Source organism: Osmerus mordax, chromosome 16, assembly GCF_038355195.1.
Source record: "Osmerus mordax isolate fOsmMor3 chromosome 16, fOsmMor3.pri, whole genome shotgun sequence".
NCBI classification, from domain to species: domain Eukaryota; kingdom Metazoa; phylum Chordata; class Actinopteri; order Osmeriformes; family Osmeridae; genus Osmerus; species Osmerus mordax.
This window is the reverse complement of record NC_090065.1, coordinates 1,499,718-1,521,393: the sequence shown is the minus strand read 5'-3', so window position 1 is coordinate 1,521,393 and position 21,676 is coordinate 1,499,718. Positions and strand designations below refer to the sequence as shown.

The following is a 21,676-nucleotide window of genomic DNA, read 5'->3' as shown; positions in this document are numbered from 1 at the left end:
ATGAGTTCATCCAATAAAACTTCAGAGCCGTTTATGATTGGTCCATGTCCATGTAGATCCTGGTCCTGTATTGGTCAGGAGTGCAGTAGACCCGCCTCTTTCTGCTGACCTGACGTAAAGTCCTCACAATTTGTTCTTTTCCCTCTTCCTCTATAATCCTGCCTCTCTCCACCCCCTCCTCTACTATCAGTGAATACTTACTCTGCAGCCCCTTTAGCCCCTTCCCTGACCTCCCAAGAGGCTCCGCCCCCACCTGCAGAGCCACGCCCTGCCACGCCCCCTCCAGCAGCGCCTCCATGTCGCGGACCAGGGGTGTGGTGTACCCCTCTTTCAGAGCCTCAGGGGGCCAGCTGGGGGCCAGGGTGATGTGGGAAAACACCTGGTTGACGGTGGCGAGGTAGGCCTCACCAGAGATGTAGCCCTGCAGAAGAAGCAGAGAGAGAGAGAGAAATAGTGGGTTCAACAAAGGAAGAAGGAGAAAGGGGTAGAAAAAAGAGGGTTTGAAAGAGAGATGGTGAGAGAGATGGTCAGAAACAAATGAGTGTGTAGCTGTGTGTGTGATGTGTGTAGCTGTGTTTGAGGCTGTGTGTGTGATGTGTGTAGCTGTGTGTGTGATGTCACCTGTGTGAAGAAACAGCCCTGCGACAGCGCCATGTTGACCCAGACCGGGCGGTACAGACGGTTCCTGTCATACAGCTCGCTCAGCACACGCAGAGAACCTTCCAGAACATCCCGGTTCCCGACCCGAAGGTAGAACCCCCAGAGCCCGGAGGAGGAGAGAACCCTGTCCAGACAGGCCCAGAGGGAGAACACTGGAGCAGAACCGGAACCTTCCAGAACCGGGACACCGGGTTGTTCCGGAACAAAACCCACCGTGATCACCAGCATTCCACCATGGTCGCCTTGGGAACAGGGAGTGGAAGTGAGATCGTACGGTTCACAGGAAGGAGGAAGTGCGAGTGAGTGTGTGGGTACCTGCCAGTAGAGACTCCAGGGAGGCGGAGTCTCTGACGTTGTGCCACAGGATGTCCCGCCCATCTCTGTGTTTGGACAGGAAGTAGTCATGCAGGTCTCCTCCAGGATAGAACCTCCGCACCCTCCCCCTCTGATCTGACATCACAACCATACACACACACACACATCAGCAATGACAAGAGGACAGGAAAGGAGAACAGAGCAGAGAGGAGAGGAGGGGAGAGGAGGAGAGGAATTCAAGTTTTTCTCACTGGCGGCCTGTTTGAAATGAGAAAGGATGGGTTCGTAGATGTCGTAGTAGACTCTGCGAGGGTGGCTGTTGTCTCTGATGAAGAGCAGATCCTCCACACTGGGGTTCACGTTGCCCTGCCACAGGGTCAGGCTGAACCTGCAGACCAATCACAACACTCAGACTAAACCCATCGACCAATCACAGGGTCAGGCTGAACCTATGGACCAATCGCAGGATCAGACTCAACCTATATGGACACATTTTAACAGCCTGACTAAACTTGCACCAATTAATCAGTTAGCTAGCTAGCTAACTGGCTGGCTGGCTAGTTGGTTACCGTGGAGATTGGCTGAGCAGCCATGCGATGTGAGGCCAGCCACTCCTGGCCATGAGGACGTAGATGGGGAAGGTGATTGGCTGAGGGGCCAGCCTGATGATGTCGTACATCTTCTCCACCATGGCTTGAGTGTAGGTGACGTTGGGGAACTGAGGAACATACAACACGGCCCACCCTGGAGAAAGGGTCACCTCCGGAAACTTCTGCTGGACCAGGGACAGGAAGCTGGAGGAGAGGAGGAGGTGAGGGGAGGAGGGAAGGGGAAGAGGAGGTAAGGGGAGTAGAGAAGAGGAGAAGGGAGGAGAGGAGGAGGTGAGGTGAGGAGAGGAGGATGAGAGGAGGATGAGAGGAGGATGAGAGGAGAGGAGGAGGTGAGGAAAAGAGAGGAGGAGGTGAGGTGAGGAGAGGAGGATGAGAGGAGGATGAGAGGAGAGGAGGAGGTGAGGAAAAGAGAGGAGGAGGTGAGATGAGGAGAGGAGGATGAGAGGAGGATGAGAGGAGAGGAGGAGGTGAGGAAAAGAGAGGAGGAGGTGAGATGAGGAGAGGAGGATGAGAGGAGGATGAGAGGAGAGGAGGAGGTGAGGGGGGGGGAAGAGAGGAGGAGGTGAGGTGAGGAGAGGAGGATGAGAGGAGAGGAGGAGGTGAGGTGAGGAGAGGAGGATGAGAGGAGAGGAGGAGGTGAGGGGGGGGGGGGGGAAGAGAGGAGGGGAAAGGGAGATCTGGCTCCTGATTGGCTGCTGACCTGGACCCGTTCACCACAGGGTAGAACCCGGGTACGTTGGGACCATGAAGTATGTCTGCGTTGATCCAGACGGGCCTGTTGAGCCCTGAGGTCCGGTTCTTTTCCTTAAGCAAGTCCAGAGATGGACCCACCGCCTTCAGACTCTTAAAGTCCAGCTTCACCCCTGAGAGGGAGACATGATGGATCTTAAAGGGAAAGTTATCCCTGGATGTCACTCTTAAAGGGGATGCTTGGATAGAATATAGACTGGAGGTTAAGTATGTGAGGTATGTTGATATGCCCGTGAATACAAGATTTAGGAGGGTTTAATTATTTATTAAGGGTTTGTTTACGGGGTCATGAGTGGCAAAATCGATCATTATGGAGAAGTTTTACTCAAAAATTTCATAATTAATTTATCTGAAACTCCGGAGGTAGGGAGGGATGTATTCTGAAATTAGCCAATCACCTTTCCTGGATTTCAGCACGGCGTCCAGCCATTGGTTCAGACTGTTGTCGCTGTAGACGTGAGGGGGGTGGGCCATGATGGGTAGTGTCGTCTCATTGGCTGTGTTCAGACCTTGAACTGTCACATCCGCCTCCAGAATCATTATGTCACCTGGAGGTGACAAGAGAGGGGTGGAGAGAGGAGAGAGAAGAAGAGAGAGAGCGGTAATGTAGAGACAAAGAACAAGAGAATAAAAGGAAAGCTGTATAGTGTATAATTATATTGAAAAAAAAATTCTCATAAATATACAAAAAATACAATGTGAAAAAAGTTATTAGGTGATCTCTGATTGGTTGGTTGAGTGGAACCGTTACTTCTCAGTGCCGTATTCATCTCTGATTGGTTGTTGGCTCGGTGATACCAGGTGGCCAATAGCGCGTCTTTCTCCGTGATGTCACCCGTCTGAATCAGGAAGTCCAACATGTCTCCACCAGTAGAAAACCAATGGAGAGGATGAGGACCTGAGAACACACAGGTTTGTTTTTCAATCCTAGTTGGGCCCAAGCCCGCACACACACACACCTACGTACACTGTGCAACAGCGACTCTCCTCACAACTTTCCTTGTTCACATATTACTGTGTGACACCGGCTACAGAACTTGGCCTCACTGTCAATACTTTGATACTCTGAAAATGTATTCCTAGTAGTAGTAGCAGAAATTGCAGTATTAGTAGCAGAGACGAGTAGTAGCAGCAGTAAAAATAGTACTCTGGAAAGAGATCAGTAGCTTTGTACTAGGAACAGCAGCAGCAGTAGTACTAGCAGCATTCTTGCGTACCTGAGTTCTGCGTGACGACCACCGCGGTGACGATGGTGAAGAAGACCAGCAGTATTCCAGCGCCCACACACACAATGATCAACTGTTTCTTCCTGAGACACCCCAGGTACCTGCTCTGGTCTCTACTCTCCTTCTCTCCACCTCTCCCTCCCTCAGTCCCCCTTTCTGTGCTCCTGTCCATGTCCTCTCAGAGCTGAGATGTGTCCCTTGGAGAGGACTCAGGTGGTGTGAGGAAGAGATATCTGGGGTTAAGATAGTGTGTGTGTGTGCGTGTGCATGTGTGTGAGAGAGACAAAGTGTTGTTAAAGAGATAACATGCAGGAGACCGTGTGTGTGTGTGTGAGACAGAGTGAAATCTAGAGGTTTTGATTGTGTGTGTGTGTGAGTAGGTGTGTCTATGTATGTGTGTGTCTGTGGGTATATATATGTGTGTGTGTGTGTACACCTCAAGGCCTTGACAGTCTGACTGTTATCTACAGAGCAGAGGTTACAGTGATCTCCGCGCTGATAACATTGTGTGTTCCTGCTCTCTATCTCACCTTCCTCCTCAGCCTTGAAGCCAGGACGCTCCCCTGGTGAGACCACGGTCATGCCTGAACAGGGACCCACGCCGTGACATCGTCATGATCAGGATCTGTGATTGGTGTTGTGATTGTGACTTTGATGCTTCACTATTGTGGGACAGTGAGAGACACACACACTCCACTTACACACAGCTTGTTGTAACAGCCACACGCGCACACACACTCGACACAAACACACACTACCATGTGTTCTTATCACAAAGTCGTTATTGTCCACCTATATACTCAGTCCTTCTTATCTCTCTTTATTACACACACTCTCGTTGACCATCTCAAATGTGATCTTCTGCCCAGGGAGATGGAGGTCCACTGGAACTTTATGGTGCATTTCTCTCCCCTCCCATCCTCCTCTCCTCTCTCCTCCCCTCCTCTCTCCTCCCCTCCCATCCTCCCCTCCTCCCCTCCTCTCCTCTCCCCCCCTCCCCTCCCCTCCCCTCCCATCCTCCTCTCCTCTCTCCTCCCCTCCCCTCCCCTCCCCTCCCCTCCCCTCCTCCCCTACCCTCCCCCCCTCCCCTCCCCTCCCCTCCAGGGGACAGTCACCGTATCTTCTTGTCCAGGGCGGTGGGTGGTCTACTGGGACTCTTCTCTGGCAGCACCAGTCTGATCTTCCTCCTGGGGGAGGAGCCATCTTCAGAGGGCAGGAACTCCTGTAGAACCGCTGGGCTTGCAGACTGGGGAGCTGCAAATTGCAAGGCTGCAGATTGTGGAGCAGCATATTGTGGACCTGCAGATTGTGGACCTGCAGATTGTGGAGCTGCATATTGCAGGGCTGCAGATTGTAGTGCTGCAGATTGTGGACCTGCAGATTGTGGAGCTGCATATTGCAGGGCTGCAGATTGTAGTGCTGCAGATTGTGGTGCTGCAGATTGTGGAGCTGTATATTGCAGGGCTGCAGATTGTGGTGCTGCAGATTGTGGTGCTGCAGATTGTGGAGCTCCATATTGCAGGGCTGCAGATTGTGGTGCTGCAGATTGTGGACCTGCATATTGCAGGGCTGCAGATTGTGGTGCTGCAGATTGTGGTGCTGCAGATTGTGGAGCTGTATATTGCAGGGCTGCAGATTGTGGTGCTGCAGATTGTGGAGCTCCATATTGCAGGGCTGTAGATTGTGATGCTGCAGATTGTGGTGCTGCAGATTCTGGTGCTGCAGATTGTGGAGCTGCATATTGCTGGGCTGCAGATTGTGGTGCTGCAGATTGTGGATCTGCATATTGCAGGGCTGCAGATTGTGGTGCTGCAGATTGTGGAGCTGCATATTGCAGGGCTGCAGATTGTGGTGCTGCAGATTGTGGAGCTCCATATTGCAGGGCTGCAGATTGTGGTGCTGCAGATTGCAGGGCTGCAGATTGCAAGGCTGCAGATTGTGGTTTTGCAGATTGCAGGGCTGCAGATTGTGGAGCTGCAGATTTCAGGGCTGCAGATTGTGGAGCTGCAGATTTCAGGGCTGCAGATTGTGGAGCTGCAGATTTCAGGGCTGCAGACTGTAGGACTGCAGGAGAAGCCAGAGCCACGGGCCGGCTGTTGTTGTTAGACAGATTTTCCATGGTGAGGGCACCAGGACCATGGTGAGCTGGCATGGACTCCCCCAGACCGGAGACAGGAGCCTGGGGGGCCTGGAGGCCCTGGGGGGGCCTGAAGACCTGGGGGGGCTGGGGGCCCTGGGGAGATGGACCCTGCCCAGCCTGGAGGCTCTGAGGCTGGGCGGTCTTTTGAGCGAGGCCCTGCCCAGCCTGGAGGCTCTGAGGCTGGGGGGTCTTTTGAGCGAGGCCCTGCCCAGCCTGGAAGCCTCCACCCTGGGCTGGGTTGAAGCCACGCCTGGGGTCCTGGGTCAGGCTGTGTGGAGGGGGCTGAGGGAAGGACTGGGTGACTGGGTAACCAGGAGGAAAGCTACCTTGCTGACCTGGCTGGAGAGGAGATGAGTGTGTGAGGTTAGGAGCTAGGAGAGGAGTGGAGTGTGTGAGGTTAGCGGCTAGGAGAGGAGATGTTTGTCTTAGGTTAGGAGCTAGGAGAGGAGTCGTTTGTGCTAGGTTAGGAGCGAGGAGAGGAGAGGTGTGTGGGAGATTCGGAGACAGCATAGGGGATGTTAGATTAGTCAGTAGTGAAGGAGTTGCTAGGTTACTTGGCCTGCCGGTATAAGACAAGCTGATAGCCTGGAGGTTTTGTAAACTTCCTGTCTGTAAAGGAAGTCCGCCAAACCCCGCCCCTGGGAGGAGGGGCTGTGAAGATGATCGTTGGATGGCGCTATGCAGAATGAAACCGTTTCCTTGGTGACCGGGTTGTGGAAGCCCATTGGTGTACGTCCCCATCTGTTGACCAATCGCAGAGCTCCCAGGTGGTCTAATTGGATCTGACTGCTGAGGAGATGGAGGCACTTGTGCAGTGTCGTCTCCCCCCTGGTCTCCCCCCTGACCTTCCTCACTCGGGGGTTTGGAGGAAGACTTCTTCGCTCTGGAGGAAACCTTGCTCTTATTGGCTGATGGACGTCCACCCTCAAGTGACCCCTCTTCATCCTCCTCTTCATCACCTCCCTTGGTCTCGGGTCCCTCGGTGGAAGAACTGCTGCGTTTCTGCGACAAAGGTTTTCCTTTGGATCCTCCTCTCCCCTCCTTCTCTCTTCCTCTCCTCTCCTCCCTCTTCTTCCCTCCTTCCTTGCCCGTCCTGGCCCTGCCCGCCGCCTGGCCGGACTCCGGCCTCTCCCTGCTGCTCCTCCCCGGGTGAACCTTACTCTTCCTCAGCGGGTTCAAGTTCAGCTTCACCTTCAGCAGCCTGCTGGACTGGACCTTGGGTCTCTGTTTCCTGTGGCTCCCCTCTCCCCTCCCCCCACCCTCACCCCTCCTCACGGCCCTGCCCTCGCGGCCAGTCGCCCCTGACCCAACCTCTCCGGGCACCTCCGTCTCCCCCTCTCCCCCTCCCCCGGTACCGTTCCTCCTCCCCCCCCAGTCCGCCGCCTCCCCCGTGGAGCGTTCTAGATCGAACGTGACGCTCCGCTGGAAGCCCCCGCCTCTCGGAGCATCGAAGCGGACTCGATCGGAGTGGTTCGAGTTTGCCTCCGCGCCCCAGCCGTGAAGGGGGCCGGTGGTGGGGGGGTGTCCGTTGTGGAGAGCGCTCTCTCTGGGGTCGGGTCGGTGGCTCCCCTCCCTGCCTGGACGTCCTGCTTCTCTGTACTCGTAGGTCTGGTGGCAGCCATCACAGCTGAGCGTCTGGAAGTCAGATCCAGTTCCAGCCCCAGACCACAATCTGTCTCCTCCAGGTGCGTAGCCCACCCTGGCCCCACCCTCCATGTCCTTGCCCCCAGGTACCCCCCCCTCTCCCCTCACCCTGCTGGGGGTCCTCTGAGTGGGGGCGAGGCGTCTGCCCCTGGCGCCCTCTAGTGGCAGTTTGCTGATGCGAGAGCCACGCAGCTGATAGGCTGATTCCTCTTCCTGATGACGGCTGATTGGGTGGCTGGCACGGGCCCCTGCTGGTTTTTCCAATGACCTTTCACCTCTGACATCTGTCGGTGAACAGAGAAAGAAAGGGTCAATTGAAACTTCCCAATCTAGATAAAAATGCATGTATATAATTTGTGTTCGCAGACAAATAGTGAGAGACACAGTGAAAATGAGTGAGAGAAAGAGATTAAACTATCATAAATAGAGAGAGAGATGGGAAAAAGAGAGTAAAGGCCATTGCAGTCCGAAATTCGTATCCGAAATGTTCGCACGTTAAAAATAAATCCGACCTCACGTTATGTCAATCGCACTTACACATTGCCTCAGAAACTTTCGTCCGTCCAAAAAAAGTTCTGATCGGGTTTGATTTTCTGCGTTTTCGCATCCATAGCCTGCATTTTTATAGTTTTTTGGGAAATTCAGAGCCACTGAATTTTGAGACTTCATGTGCAAGGGCCTTAAGGGTGAACCTAACCTCCTCAGCCCTCACCTTCCCCCCGTGACCCCTGACCTCGGTGTGGCTCCAGTCTCCTCTCCCTCTCCTCAGCTCTGTACGTCCACGCATCATCCTCCCCATGGCTGCATTTGGGACACCTAAAACGGCCGCCGTGGACCCCCGTCCTGGACCTAAGATGGCTGCCGTTGCTTTCCAACATGGCCGCCTCCCTGCCCCACGGCCCGCTGCCATTGGCCAACATTTGTTTGGCGTCCAATCGGTCTTTGTCATCGTCCCACCGAGTGACAGTTGGTCCAGGCCCCGCCCCCCTCTCCCCCTCGGCCCCGCCCTTCTGTGACCTCATCAGGAAGCCGTTGCTAAGAAGATTCCGGTAGAGAAGGAACACCACCAGCAGAGAGAGAACCACTCCACCTGGAAACACAACAGAGAGAGAGAGAGAGGAGAGAGAGGAGAGAGAGGGAGGAAGGGATTTTAAACACAGTCGAATTCTGAGTAGAATACTCTAGGTACCATGTAGAAATACAGTGACAGTAACTATACAGCTCTAAGTGTTGTCAACTGCCTCGACTGCCTCGACTGCCTCGGCTCCGCCTCACCAGAGAAGCAGCCTGCGGCGGCGAGGGCCAGGTCTCGGGCGTAGCGCCGGGGGGAGACGGAGGCCCGGGCCTCCACCTGGACCGTGATGTTCTGGTTGGGGGGGACGCAGTTCCGCTCCGTCAGCTCCAGCACCGTGGTAACGGCGGGGTTGTCAGCGCTCACACACACCAGGCGACGCCCGTTGTAGAGCACCTGGGGGGGGGGGGGGTAAAATCTTTACCTCATCATCAACCTCACCCCACCCGTGACCTCAGCCCCACCCTTGACCTCATCCTCAGCCTCACCCGTGACCTCATCCTCATCCCAACCCTTGACCTCATCCTCATCCGTCACCTTATCCGGAGCCTCCATGTAGCTGGACAGGAAGGCGGCCAGCTCTCTCAGCTCACAGGTGCAGTTCCAGGTGTTCATGTCCAGGTTGAGGCTGCCCAGCCAGGCCAGGTAGGAGAAGCTCTGAGGGGGGGCCGAGCGCAGACGGTTCCTGGACAGGTCCAGGCTCCTCAGAGACGCCAGCCCTCGGAAACTGGGAATCACGTCAGCTGGGTGATTAGTCTGTCAGTCAGTCAGCCAGTCAATCAACCAATCCCTCCCTCCCCATCCCCACCTGTCCATCCCCAGGTGTGAGAGGAGGTTGTCTGACAGGTCCAGGGTCTCCAGGCCCTGCAGGTCACCCTGGGAGAACGTGTTGTCCTCCAGCCCGCCAACCAGGTTCCCCTCCAGCTGCAACGTCCGCAGGGTCCTAGTGCCCTTAAACCACGAGCCGTTAACCTAGGGAGAGTCAGACAAGGAATAAATCATGCATCCTGTCACTGTGTTTCACTCAGCTGGGGAGAGTCAGGGTGTAAATGAGTCCTGCCCAACACAGTTGTTCAGCCAGGCAGAATCAAACAGTGAAAGAACCACAACCAACCCACCTGTGTGAGCTTGTTGTAGCCCAGATTAAGCACTTCCAGGTGGGTTAGCTGGGAGAAGAGCTCCCCTCCCAGGGCCGGGCTGGAGAGCTGGTTGTGGTCCAGCAGCAGGGTCTGGAGCAGGCTCAGGTTGTGGAAGGCCTGGTCCGAGATGGTTGCTATGGCGTTGTGACTCAGGTCCAGCACGGAGACGTTGGAGAGGCCTGCAAGGGAGGTCATCTCCACAGAGGAGATGGAGCCCTCCGTCAGCATGAGGGCGAGGGTCGTCTCAGGGGCGCCTGGGGGGTGGAGTGGAAGGTGATGTAAAGTAAGCTTTTCAACCTACCAATGAGAGGCACCGAATCTTCAAACCTACCAATGATGGAGGAGAGGCGGTGACAGATGACAGCGTCCTCTGAACACACCACGCAGGAGGCGGGGCACGAGGGGAGGCGGGGCCTGGGCTGGGCTCGAGTGATTGAAAACAGCAGCATCAAGAAGACTGCTGGAGATGGAACAGCATCGCCATGGAGACGGAGGGAGAGGGAGAGGGTGAGAGAGAGAAAATGCAGACAGACAGAGAGACAGAGGGAGAGAGACAGACAGACAGACAGAGGGAGAGAGACAGAGAGACAGACAGAGGGAGAGAGACAGACAGAGACAGAGGGAGAGAGACAGACAGAGACAGAGGGAGAGAGACAGAGAGACAGACAGAGAGACAGAGGGAGAGAGACAGACAGAGAGACAGAGGGAGAGAGACAGAGAGACAGACAGACAGAGGGAGAGAGGGAGAGAGACAGACAGAGAGAAACAGATTTAGAGTGATAGTCGATCTGAAGCAGGCAGGTCCGTTGTGTGTTTTAAACACCAGGTGTTCTGGTGGCGGCACCAGAAGAGTATCCATGGTAACGTTCGGCATGTCTGGCCTCTACCTACATCTCATGTTGGGTCAAAGGTCAGACTGTGTGACCTGGGGTCGTCTTGGTGACCAGGCTCTCAGGACCACGACTCATCTTCATCATCTTCATCATCCGGGTCTACACACACTCCTCGACCCAGCAACACTAGGTCGAAAAAGTATATATTTTCAACCTTTTGAGGAAAATATTTTGTGTCACAATGTGTTTTTTTGTGTGTGTGTCATCAGTCAAGGTGTGTGTGTCCCTTGGGTTGTGTTTGTGTGCATGTTTGTCTGCATCTATGTGTGTGGTGCATGTGCATGTGTGTGTGTGAGTCACAGCAGTTATGGCAACAGCTGTCATGCACACAGTGACCAGATAGGGAGCCGGCTAGCCTAGCTGCTAGCCTAGCCGGCTCTGATGAGCTTCTCAGGTTTCTGCTAGAGTATCACTTCTGGCTCCTGTCTCATCACAAATGATGATGTGGAGAGCCACACACACACACACACACACACACACACACACACACACACATACACCTAGGCTGATGACACACAAATGCATTAAAACACACAGACAAAAACAAACAGCAACCCTAATCTATTACCTTCAGACTGGTTAATGGACTCCTCTACAGGGGGAAATGGTACAGTCCACCCAAGGAAGAATCCATCAACAGTGAATTCCTGGCTCAGACCAATGTTCCAGTGCAGGGGGTTTCATCAGGGTTCCTGGAGGTTGTTGTCTCTGTGGCATGTTGCAGGTGAGCTAGCCAGTGCTAGCACTAGAAGCTAACAGTAACAGTACTAACATGGGTAAGTAGTCACATAAACGTCTAGACAGATACTGTATTAACATTTAACTTCTTATCCATTTCACAGACACTTGTATCCAAAGCGACATACACATCATTCATCTACAAAATACAGCAGAAGATCGAGGATCAGAAGAGCAGAGTTCTACCGTGTTTCAGAGGCTGGAGTCAAGGAACGGTCTGTATTTACCAGACAGTGTAAAAGTAACCACATCTCAGCTACCAGACAGTGTAAAAGTAACCACATCTCAGCTACCAGACAGTATAAAAATAACCACATCTCAGCTACCAGACACAGTGGACAACAACATCTTAATGATAACATTACATATGGCAGTGCAGAAAATGCAAGATCTCAAATGCACCTGTATGTAGGGTGACCCCCTGTCCCGCTTTGCGTTGTATCGCAGAGCATTTTCACCCCTGGTCCCGCACGTCGCATATAGATAATGCTGTGCGATACAACGCAAAGCGGGACAGGTGGTCACCGTACCTGTATGGTGCTAGGTTGACCTACCAGTGAAAGATGTTAACCGTCTGGTCGTCCCTGTACCAGCAGCAGAACCAGCAAATCCGTGTTTTGGACCAGCAAGCCCAAGGTTTTGGATGGGTAAGTCAGTATTTTGCACCAGTAAGCTTGTTCTGGACCAGTACCAGGACCGGACTAGCGCTGAGTGTGTGTGTGCTCTGAGAGCTGCTCTACTGAGGTGAGCTGGGTCAGGTTACCTGGACTCTGAGCATGCTCAGTAGTCACCTGATAGGTCCTGGTTGTGCCCTGCTTCCCCTAGCCATCTGGGTACACACAAGAACACACCTGTAACACACTCACTCACATACCGTACACACACAAAGCCACCTGGGTACACAAACACACACCTGTAAACACACTCACTCACATACTGTCCACACACACATTCAGACACACTAACATACTGTACATTCACTCACATTCAGACCAGAAATGGCAAAAGTACACATCCTTCACTCAAGTAGAAGTACAGAAACTCAAGTAAAAAATAATTTTGAACCTATAGTAACTTTTTGGGGAAAATATGTTTTCAACCTTTCAAAACAAAACAAAAGAAAGTTTCTAACCTTAACCAAACTCAGTCAGACAAGAGAGATAATTTGCAACATGAAATACTTTGTGCTAGTGACAGGCTGAAAACATAAATACAATAACTCACTTCAACAAGTTGAATAGCGAGACTGACATTTTATTATTTTTGTTGTATTCAGCACAATTCACAGTATTATTCTTCAATGAAACAATTCATTCATTCCGGCCAATTGAATGTGTTTTTTTTCCGGAAACTCCAAGTTTCAAAATGTTATTTCTCTATTTTACTGACCTGTGTTTAATGAAGAAGAATTTGATAATGACATAATTCTATCTGTTGGCCGTCATCAGACAAGCTTGTGATAAAACAACCCTTCCTCTTCCTCACTGGGATCAAACGTAGATCACATCCCGCACCTGACTTCCTGTCTGCCTGGCCGTGACCTCTGACCCCTGTGTCATGTGACAGCACGGTCACATGGTGAGCACCATCTTCCCAGAAGCCCCGGGGGAGTTGATGATGTCATGGTGGGCCTGGGCGGCGTCCTCCAGGGGGTACTGCCGGCCCACGGACGGCCTCAGCCAACCAGCATGCAGCCCTGCAGACAGCGCGGATGCACACTCATTCTTCTCTTCCTGGAAGGGGGGAGGGGGGAGGGATGGGGGAAGGGGAGCAAGGAATAGAGATGGGGGTCAGGACGAGGTAAGGGAGAGAGGAGGCAGAGAGGAGGGATGGAGGAGGGCAGGGAGAGAGATGGTGGAAAGGAGGGAGGGAGGGATGGTGGAGAGAGGAGAGGAGGAAGGAGGGAGAGAGGAGAGGAGGGAGGGATGGGGGAGAGAGGAGGGATGGGGGAGAGAGGAGAGGAGGGAGAGAGGAGAGGAGGGATGGGGGAGAAAGGAGAGGAAGAGGGATGGGGGAGAGAGGAGAGGAGGAGGGATGGGGAGAGAGGAGGGATGGGGGAGAGAGGAGAGGAGGGAGGGATGGGGGAGAGAGGAGAGGAGGGAGGGATGGGGGAGAGAGGAGAGGAGGGAGGGATGGGGGAGAGAGAAGGGAGGAGGGATGGGGGAGAGAGGAGAGGAGGGAGGGATGGGGGAGAGAGGAGGGAGGAGGGATGGGGGAGAGAGGAGAGGAGGGAGGGATGGGGGAGAGAGAAGGGAGGAGGGATGGGGGAGAGAGGAGAGGAGGGAGGGATGGGGGAGAGAGAAGGGAGGAGATGGCTCAGTAATAAAACAGAAACAGACAGTGTAGATGGTAAGATGTTCTGTTCTGTTCTGTTGGGTTCCTACTGCAGTGGCGAAGAACAGAGCCACTCCCATGATACTACTCTCCTTGGCCATGGTGTCCCTGGGGTTGATTTCAATAGGCCCTCGACTGCCCACGACCTACAACACACATCACAATACATTCACACTGTTATATTAGAATACACACATCACAATACATTCACACTGTTATATTAGAATACATTAATACACAGTTACAGTATATTAGAACACATTTCTCCAGTTCCATCAGAACTACTTTCTCCAGTTCCACTAGAACGTGTTCCTCCAGTTGCCATGACAGCGTGCTGCAGAGGGTTAGGGGTTAGAGCGCCTCACCGTGACCCGCCCCCCGTACGCCAGCATCTGCAGGTCAGTGCTCAGGTTCACGTTAGCCAGCATCTCCACAATCACCTCCACCCCCTGGCCGCCTGTCGCTTCCTGCCATACACACACACACATCACATGGACACACACACAAGTACACACATACACACATTTAAGTATCAGGATCATTGTAGTTTGTCTGCTGTCATCTCACCATGATGCTGGAGGTGTAATACATTTACATTTAGTCATTTAGCAGACGCTCTTATCCAGAGCGACTTACAGTAAGTACAGGGACATTCCCCTGAGGCAAGTAGGGTGAAGTGCCTTGCCCAAGGACACAACGTCAGTTGGCATGACCGGGAATCGAACTGGCAACCTTCGGATTACTAGCCCGCTTCCCTCACCGCTCAGCCACCTGACTCTAATAGTGGTGCTGTATCTCACCATGATCTTTGAGGTGTAGCCCGGCTCTCGGTGGTTGAAGGCCAGGTGAGCCTGGTTGTTGAGGACCAGCTCCAGCCCCTCAGCCGTCCCTGCTGTCCCCAGGACCCTCAGCCCCCGTGCCCGCGCTAGCTGGCACGCTGCCACCCCCACCTCACACACACACGTATAAACACACACGTATAAACACACATGTAAACACACACAAGTATAAACACACATGTAAACACACAGTCACAAATAAACACAGATGTAAACACTGACTAAATCTGACACACCCACACAGACACACACACATACACCCGTGAGCTGGTCTTACCCCTCCACTGGCTCCATGAACGAGGACAGTCTCTCCAGCTTTGGCCTGGGCCCTGGGTCACATGACACCCCAGTCAGGTTACAAGAGCAACACAGACTTTACAGTAGAATGTAGACTCTATGGTAGAGTGTAGAATGTGGAGCATAGAATGTCAAGAGTAGAATGCAGAATTCAGACAGGTCAAATGTAGAATGCAGAGAGTAGAATGTGGAAAATAGAATGTAGAACATACAGTAGAATGTATGAAGTGTAGAGTAGAATGTGGAACACAGAACCAATGCCTGTGCTGTCGTACCTGTGGAAGAGAGCCCTGTAAGCTGTGCAGTAAGGTGCCTGTGCTGTCGTACCTGTGGAAGAGAGCCCTGTAAGCTGTGCAGTAAGGTGCCTGTGCTGTCGTACCTGTGGAAGAGCGCCCTGTACGCTGTGCAGTAAGGGACTCCCAGGGCAGCTCCCTGCATGTAGTCGAGGGAGGAAGGGAGAGGATGGACACAGTCCTCACATGCCAGCGTGAACTCTGCATAACCTCCTGTCTCTGTGGCTGTGGTGAACACTCTGTCACCCGCCTGTCACACACACACGCACGCACGCACACACACACACACACACACACTCTCTACAATCAGTAATGTTACAAATCAAGATGTGTCTTATAAGATGGTGACATATTGCTCCTCCACCCCCCCCCCCCCACACACACACACACTCACACACCCCCACACACACCCCCCCACACACACACACACCTTCAGGGCGGAGATCCCGTCTCCGACCTCCTCCACCACCCCACACACACTCACACACACACTCACACACACCCACACACACCTTCAGGGCGGAGACCCCGTCTCCGACCTCCTCCACCACCCCGGACACGTCCGTGCCGGGGGTGTACGGCAGGCTGGGTTTGCGGGCGTACGCCCCCGAACGGATGTAGGTCTCTACTGGGTTCACCCCACACGCGTGAGTACGGATCAGCACCTGCACGCACACACACACATGTTTGCATGGCTATTAGTTAGTTAACTTGAGTTAGTCAAACATGAGTCATGTTTCTAGAAAATGCAGTTACAAACTTTGCCTCTAAACAGCATCAGTCAGTGTATTATTTGTCAGGAGAAGGAAGAGGTGTAATTTGTCCTTCAGTCAGACTCAGACACCCCGGAGCATGTAAGGCCAGCTTCGGTCACGAACCGACCAGACACTGTGGTCTATCAGCCAATTTAAACAAACACTGTTACCACAGTCAAAAATATCAAGATCTGCAACTATTCAAGTTCAAGTTGTTATTTTCTGGGATGAATCCCAGGCCAAAACTGAATCCAGATTTTGTAACGGTTATACCAGTCCCTGCATGTTGCGTCACGTGGCCTCACCTGTCTCTGTCCCGGGTTCGGTACCGGCACATCGGAGCAGAGCTGTAGCACAGACGGACCTCCGAACTCGCTCACGCGGATAGCTCTCATCAACCGGGCCATGTTGAGTCTGTGGCACACACACGTTCATACACCCACATTCATACACGGACGGACGTCGGACACGCACAAACACACCCGCCCACGAACGCACGTACGTACGTACAAACACAAACACATGGATTGGACTTTAGACGTGTCTGTCATGATACAGGGAGGAGGTCAGTCGCTCAAGTGAATGTGCAACCACTTGGTAGCAGGTTAAAGTTAGCTAACTTCGGAGCTTGATAGCTGTAAACTTTACTTAACTTAAACCTCAACTGCAGCTGAGTGTTGTAATGTAATTAGTATTAAGACGACATATTTAAATACATGTAAAAAATACTATCGACTTACCGTGCACGGACAGTGGCAGTTGTCACGGGTCACCTCGCGATGGCGACAACGTAACATTCCAAAACATCCGCCTCCACAACTGACCTCTTCCTGCACCCGTAGAACGCGTTTCAAAAACCTTACAAATCAAAACATTACATAGAAATGTTAGCCAACCTATCTTTCTAGGTTTCCCTGGCTTAATATTTGCATAAACGTTTCTTTACTGAGAATAGTTGAGCGATGTTGTAAAATATAATAATCAGCATGACCACGGAAAACACCTTTGGTCAATGGAAAAAACAGTGTCTGAACAAGATCGACTTCAGCAAGAAGGGGAGTGTGGATGAAGACATTTCTCACGTTGTAGCACTTCTCAACAGTAACGAAAACTATTTCACCACAAGTTCTTGCTCCGGGAGAACCATTCTTGTAGATGGGGTGAGCTAGCTAGCTGTTGGTTCATAGTCTTGCTTAGCTAGGTAGCGGATATTGTGTAGCTAGCTAGCTGGCGAGCTACCCACCGTCGCATACTGGGGTGACACTTGCTTTATGTTCATTGATCTCTGCTCCTCTGCACATCCTCTCCATGTCTATCTATCTGGCTGGTTGGCTGGTTGGCTGACTGATTGACTGCTCCTTACTTACACTCTCTCCCCCGACTCTCTCCCTCCCTTCCAGTTGTCAGACAGTCACGAGGTTCAGAAGCAGAATTGTTCCTGGCTGTTTGTGTCCCACCAGAAGTGTCAAGTAGAAGATGTGGTGAGCATACACACACACACACACACTACACCCCCCCCACACACACTCTGCTCCACACACACACTCGCCCTCTCCTCACACACACACATTTATTCCCACATCACCACCCTATTACCTCAACATTTCTGTGTGTGTGTGTGTGGGCTGCAGATGTCAGGGCTGCAGAGGGCTTGTGGAGACGCTGTGTTGAAGTTTGAGCCCTTCATCTTGCACGTCCAGACCAGACAGCTGGAGCATGCTCAGCTCCTGGTAATACCGCTGCTGTTGGTTATAACACTGATACTGACTGCTTATAACACCGATATAGACTGATTATAACACCAATATAGACTGCTTATAACACCGATATAGACTACTTATAACACCGATATAGACTGCTTATAACACCGATATAGACTGGTTATAACACCGATATAGACTGCTTATAACACCGATATAGACTGCTTACAACACCGATATAGACTGCTTATAACACCGATATAGACTGATTATAACACCGATATAGACTGATTATAACACCAATATAGACTTGGTTTACAGACTGGTTAGAATGGTGTAGACAAGTATCATTCTGTATTTACGACTCTGTGTCTCTCTCTCTCAGCACTATGTGGCGATCAACGCTGGCTTCAGGAACTCTGGTCTGACAGTTGGGAAAAAGGGCAAGATCATCACGGTACAGCTTAGTGGTTAGAGCACTTGAGTGCAGGTTGCAGGTTCAAGTCCACCCTGCGTGACTCGTGCGTTTTGTCCCTCTAGGCTGTCCGTAGCTCCCACTGCCTGGAGGTTCCGCTCACCCACAGAGGACAGGTCCTGGTTTGTCAGGACTACATCCACTTCCTAGTTGAGCTAGCCAATCAGAAGATGGATGAGAATCTGAAGCGAGTACAGAGGTCAGAGGTCCACAGTCATGTGACACACTCGGACAGTCAAATATACATATTAAATCAGAAACAAGATTACAAAATTAGAAAAGTATATAATAACGCAAAAATAAATACCAGTGGATTTTTACTGATTGATATGCACCTACCTTCCACAGGTTCTATCTGTGCCTGCAGTCTGCTTTGTCGCCAAAAGAACTACAAATCCAACAAGCCTTATCACCAAATGAACTACAGATTCAACCAGCCTTATCACCAAATGAACTACAGATTCAACCTTCCTTGTCACCAGAACTCCAAACCCCAGACACACAAGAGAAGAAAGTGAGGAAGCCTGTTTACAAGAGGAGGAGGAGGAGAGGGCAGCCAGAGCCTGATCCTGGCCCCTGTGACCCTGATCAGGTGACCAGAGAGGCTGACCTCTGTGACCCTGATCAGGTGACCAGAGAGGCTGACCTCTGTGACCCTGATCAGGTGACCAGAGAGGCTGACCTCTGGGAGCAGGACTCTCTGGAGGCCGACCTGGCTCTGCTGGCATCAGACACATCTCTAGGGGTCGTACCCTGACCTCAACACCTGCCCACAATAACTCTTCACCACAACAACTGTCTGGTTGGTCATGTTAGATTCAACTCAGATATGAGGTATTGCAGATTGTCTCATGTAATAGTGAATATAGTCTCTGTACCTTGTCTGTCCTCTATTCAACTTCTCATTACAAACATCACTGCTAAGCTTTCCAGTACTGCCGTTTTTTGAGTCGGTGTGTGTGTGTCTGTATGTCTGTGTTTAAGCATAGCTGCGTGTGTGTGTCTGTGAGGAAGGTTTGTTCTGGAGTCCATCAGCAGCATCAGTTCTGCGTTCTGCCCTCATACAGCGGTTCTGATGTGGTCAGGAATTCCGGTTCTGTGGACTGGACACCAGAAGGATCTGGCTCCGCCCACTTCCTGCTCTACGCCTCATTAGGAAGTACCGCCTCATTACCCGGCAGGCCTCTGGTCTGTGATTACCAGGACAACCAACTGTGTGTGTGTGTGTGCATGTGATTGTGTGACGGTGTTGGGGTGTGGTGAGGTGTTATCATCTATTTGTGGAGAGGAATGGAGAAGAGAGGAGTGGAGAAGAGAGGAGTGGAGAAGAGAGGAGTGGAGAAGAGAGGAGTTGAGAAGAGAGGAGTGGAGAAGAGAGGAGAAGAGAGGAGAGGATAGGAGAGGAGAAGAGAGGAGTGGAGAAGAGAGGAGGAGAAGAGAGGAGAAGAGAGGAGTGGAGAAGAAGAGAGGAGAGGAGAAGAGAGGAGTGGAGAAGAGAGGAGTGGAGAAGAGAGGAGTAGAGGAGAGGAGAGGAGAAGAGAGGAGAAGAGAGGAGAGGAGAAGAGAGGAGAGGAGAGGAGAAGAGAAGAGAGGAGTGGAGAAAAGGAGAGGAGAAGAGAAGAGAAGAGAGGAGTGGAGAAGAGAGGAGTGGAGAGGAGAGGAGGAGAGGAGTGGAGAAGAGAGGAGTGGAGAGGAGAGGAGTGGAGAGGAGAGGAGTGGAGAAGAGAGGAGAGGAGAACAGAGGAGAGGAGTGGAGAAGAGAGGAGTGGAGAAGAGAGGAGAGGAGTGGAGAAGAGAGGAGTGGAGGAGAGGAGAGGAGGGGAGAAGAGAGGAGAGAAGGGGAGAGGAGAGCATCTCAAGCTGTCATGTGACCTGTAGAGGGTGCTAGTGCGCCTTTAACCTCACAACAATTAAAAGTATGATGAATGGCCACTTTTTTCAAGGCTTTACGATAAACATTTAGCAAGTAAATGCAACTTTAATGAACGTAGGACACCTGGTTATCTATCCAGCTTCAATATCATTCCTGAAGTCTGTCATTGTCTTGGTTTTTTATAGCTGATGTGGTTACAAACAGCCGAATGATTAATGTCAGTAACAGATACACACACACACACAGAGCAACACACACAGATACACACACACACAAGCATTGGCAAGGGTCGAGTGAGGTACATAGGTAACTAAGATCCTGGTTATTGCGATGATATTATGCTTGTGCATATCTGTGTGAGAGTGTGTGTGCATCTGTATATGTGTTTGTGTCGGTCAGTGTGTGTGTTTGTTGGTCCATGTGTGTGTGTGTGTGAGACAGTGTGTGTGTCGGAATGTGTGTGTGAGACAGTGTGTTTGTCGGTGTGTGTGTGTGAGACAGTGTGTGTCTGGGTTTGGCTTCCTTGTTGTCGTGGCCCTCCCTGTAAACAGACAGCAGGATGGAGGTTGTTGTGATGGTGACATGTTGGCATGGTGACATGTTGGCATGACTGCTCATATCTGTTGATCTCAGAGTTGGAGGGTAAAGGACGAGGGTGTGTGTGTCTGTGTACAGTATGTGTGTGTGTGTGAGTGTACAGTATGTGTGTGTGAGTGTACAGTATGTGTGTGTGTGTACAGTATGTGTGTGTGCGTGTGTGGTTTCAGAGTAAAGTATTCTCTTTAGCGTCACGCTAGCTAGCTATCCCCTGTGCGTGTGTGGTAGGTGTGTAGTTGTCTGTGTGGTAGTGGTGTGTATGAGTGTGTGTGGTAGTTGTGTGTGTATGTATGAGTGTATGAATAACCTCCTCTCCTCTTTCATGTTAGCGTCACGCTAGCTAGCTGCCTGTCAGAACTCCTTGCTAGCAATACAGCAGCTCCACGGAAACCAAAATAAACAGTTGGATTCTGGGTAGTGTGTCACTCGCACAACAAAGCGAAGGGGAGCCCGATGAAACCGGAGGATGGGCACATCTGGAGTCTGTTAATCAAACGGCCAATGACTGATGAGTTGTATTCCGCCCGGCGACACGGTGATGGCGAGGGGGGGGGGGGGGGGTGGTGGTGGTGTAGGTTAAATTAAGTAGAGTTAAGTTGTGTTTCCGGGGTCTGGTATGGAGAGTTTGAGGAGTGAGGAGGAGGAGGGGGGAGGAGGAGTGGGGGAAGTTGAAGCAAAGAGAGTGGGGGGGGGAGGGAGTGAGGGGGGGAGGCAATTAGATGAAGAAGGGATGAAGAAATGTCCTCATTCCATAGGAAGTAGAATGTACCCACAAAGTGGAGAGAGAGGAACCTGAAGATCAATCAACATCCTTCTGGCATCAACAACCCCTGACCTCACCTGATCACCTGATCACTGCAGGAACAGGAAATGGAGGGTGATGGGGTCAGAGGTCAGGGGTCATAGAGGCACATGTTGCTTTGTAAATAGTTCATGGTGACCGTGTGTTTGGGAGGTGAAATAAACCTTGGTTGTAAAGACACAGGTGCAAGTGGGAGGTCTTTCGCATGAATCTCTTCATACTCACATCTGCGTACACATGATCTGGTCTCTTCCTGGTTCTCCCCGGCTCCTATGATTGGCTGTGATGCAGCATCATCGGTCTAGGGCCCTGTTTGATTGGCCTGAGACTGCAGCTGGTTAACTGGGTGGTTGTTGGCCTACCAGGTGTGTGTGTTAATGTGTATGTGTGTTGGGGTGCAGGGGTTGTGATGTGTGTGTGCGTGTGGGAAGGCGTTAGGGTGTGGAGGTCAGTGTTTCTAGATGGTTCTCCAGATAGCAGCTATTCATGTCTAAACAGCAGAACGATGAGGGGAGAGATGCAG

At 51.9% G+C, this 21,676-nt stretch overlaps 3 protein-coding genes across 4 annotated transcripts; 1 reads left to right on the top strand and 2 right to left on the bottom strand.

Annotated features, from left to right (window-relative positions):
- Nucleotides 1-5: 5 nt before the first annotated feature.
- On the bottom strand, nt 6-3,905 carry fam151a (family with sequence similarity 151 member A). The gene is made up of 9 exons (XM_067252774.1): nt 3,554-3,905; nt 3,088-3,234; nt 2,735-2,884; nt 2,287-2,449; nt 1,545-1,769; nt 1,227-1,363; nt 976-1,110; nt 622-902; nt 6-421 (listed from the first exon to the last, which is right to left on the bottom strand). The coding sequence occupies exons 1-9, from the start codon at nt 3,732-3,734 to the stop codon at nt 32-34; spliced, it is 1,809 nt and encodes a 602-aa protein (XP_067108875.1). The 5' UTR covers nt 3,735-3,905; the 3' UTR covers nt 6-31.
- Nucleotides 3,906-12,434: 8,529 nt separating this feature from the next.
- On the bottom strand, nt 12,435-16,526 carry cryz (crystallin, zeta (quinone reductase)). The gene is made up of 9 exons (XM_067253245.1): nt 16,447-16,526; nt 16,012-16,120; nt 15,464-15,616; nt 15,038-15,201; nt 14,639-14,690; nt 14,323-14,472; nt 13,888-13,989; nt 13,573-13,668; nt 12,435-12,921 (listed from the first exon to the last, which is right to left on the bottom strand). The coding sequence occupies exons 2-9, from the start codon at nt 16,111-16,113 to the stop codon at nt 12,760-12,762; spliced, it is 981 nt and encodes a 326-aa protein (XP_067109346.1). The 5' UTR covers nt 16,114-16,120; nt 16,447-16,526; the 3' UTR covers nt 12,435-12,759.
- Nucleotides 16,485-18,797, top strand: tyw3 (tRNA-yW synthesizing protein 3 homolog (S. cerevisiae)). 2 transcript variants are annotated; one of them, XM_067253243.1, is made up of 6 exons: nt 16,485-16,866; nt 17,107-17,187; nt 17,338-17,436; nt 17,792-17,863; nt 17,947-18,080; nt 18,230-18,797. In XM_067253243.1, exons 1-6 carry the CDS (start codon nt 16,693-16,695, stop codon nt 18,636-18,638), a joined length of 969 nt encoding a protein of 322 aa, XP_067109344.1. In that variant the 5' UTR covers nt 16,485-16,692; the 3' UTR covers nt 18,639-18,797. The 2 variants fall into 2 exon arrangements, with proteins under 2 accessions (XP_067109344.1, XP_067109345.1); XM_067253244.1 differs by lacking the exon at nt 17,338-17,436.
- The last annotated feature ends 2,879 nt before the right edge of the window (nt 18,798-21,676 follow it).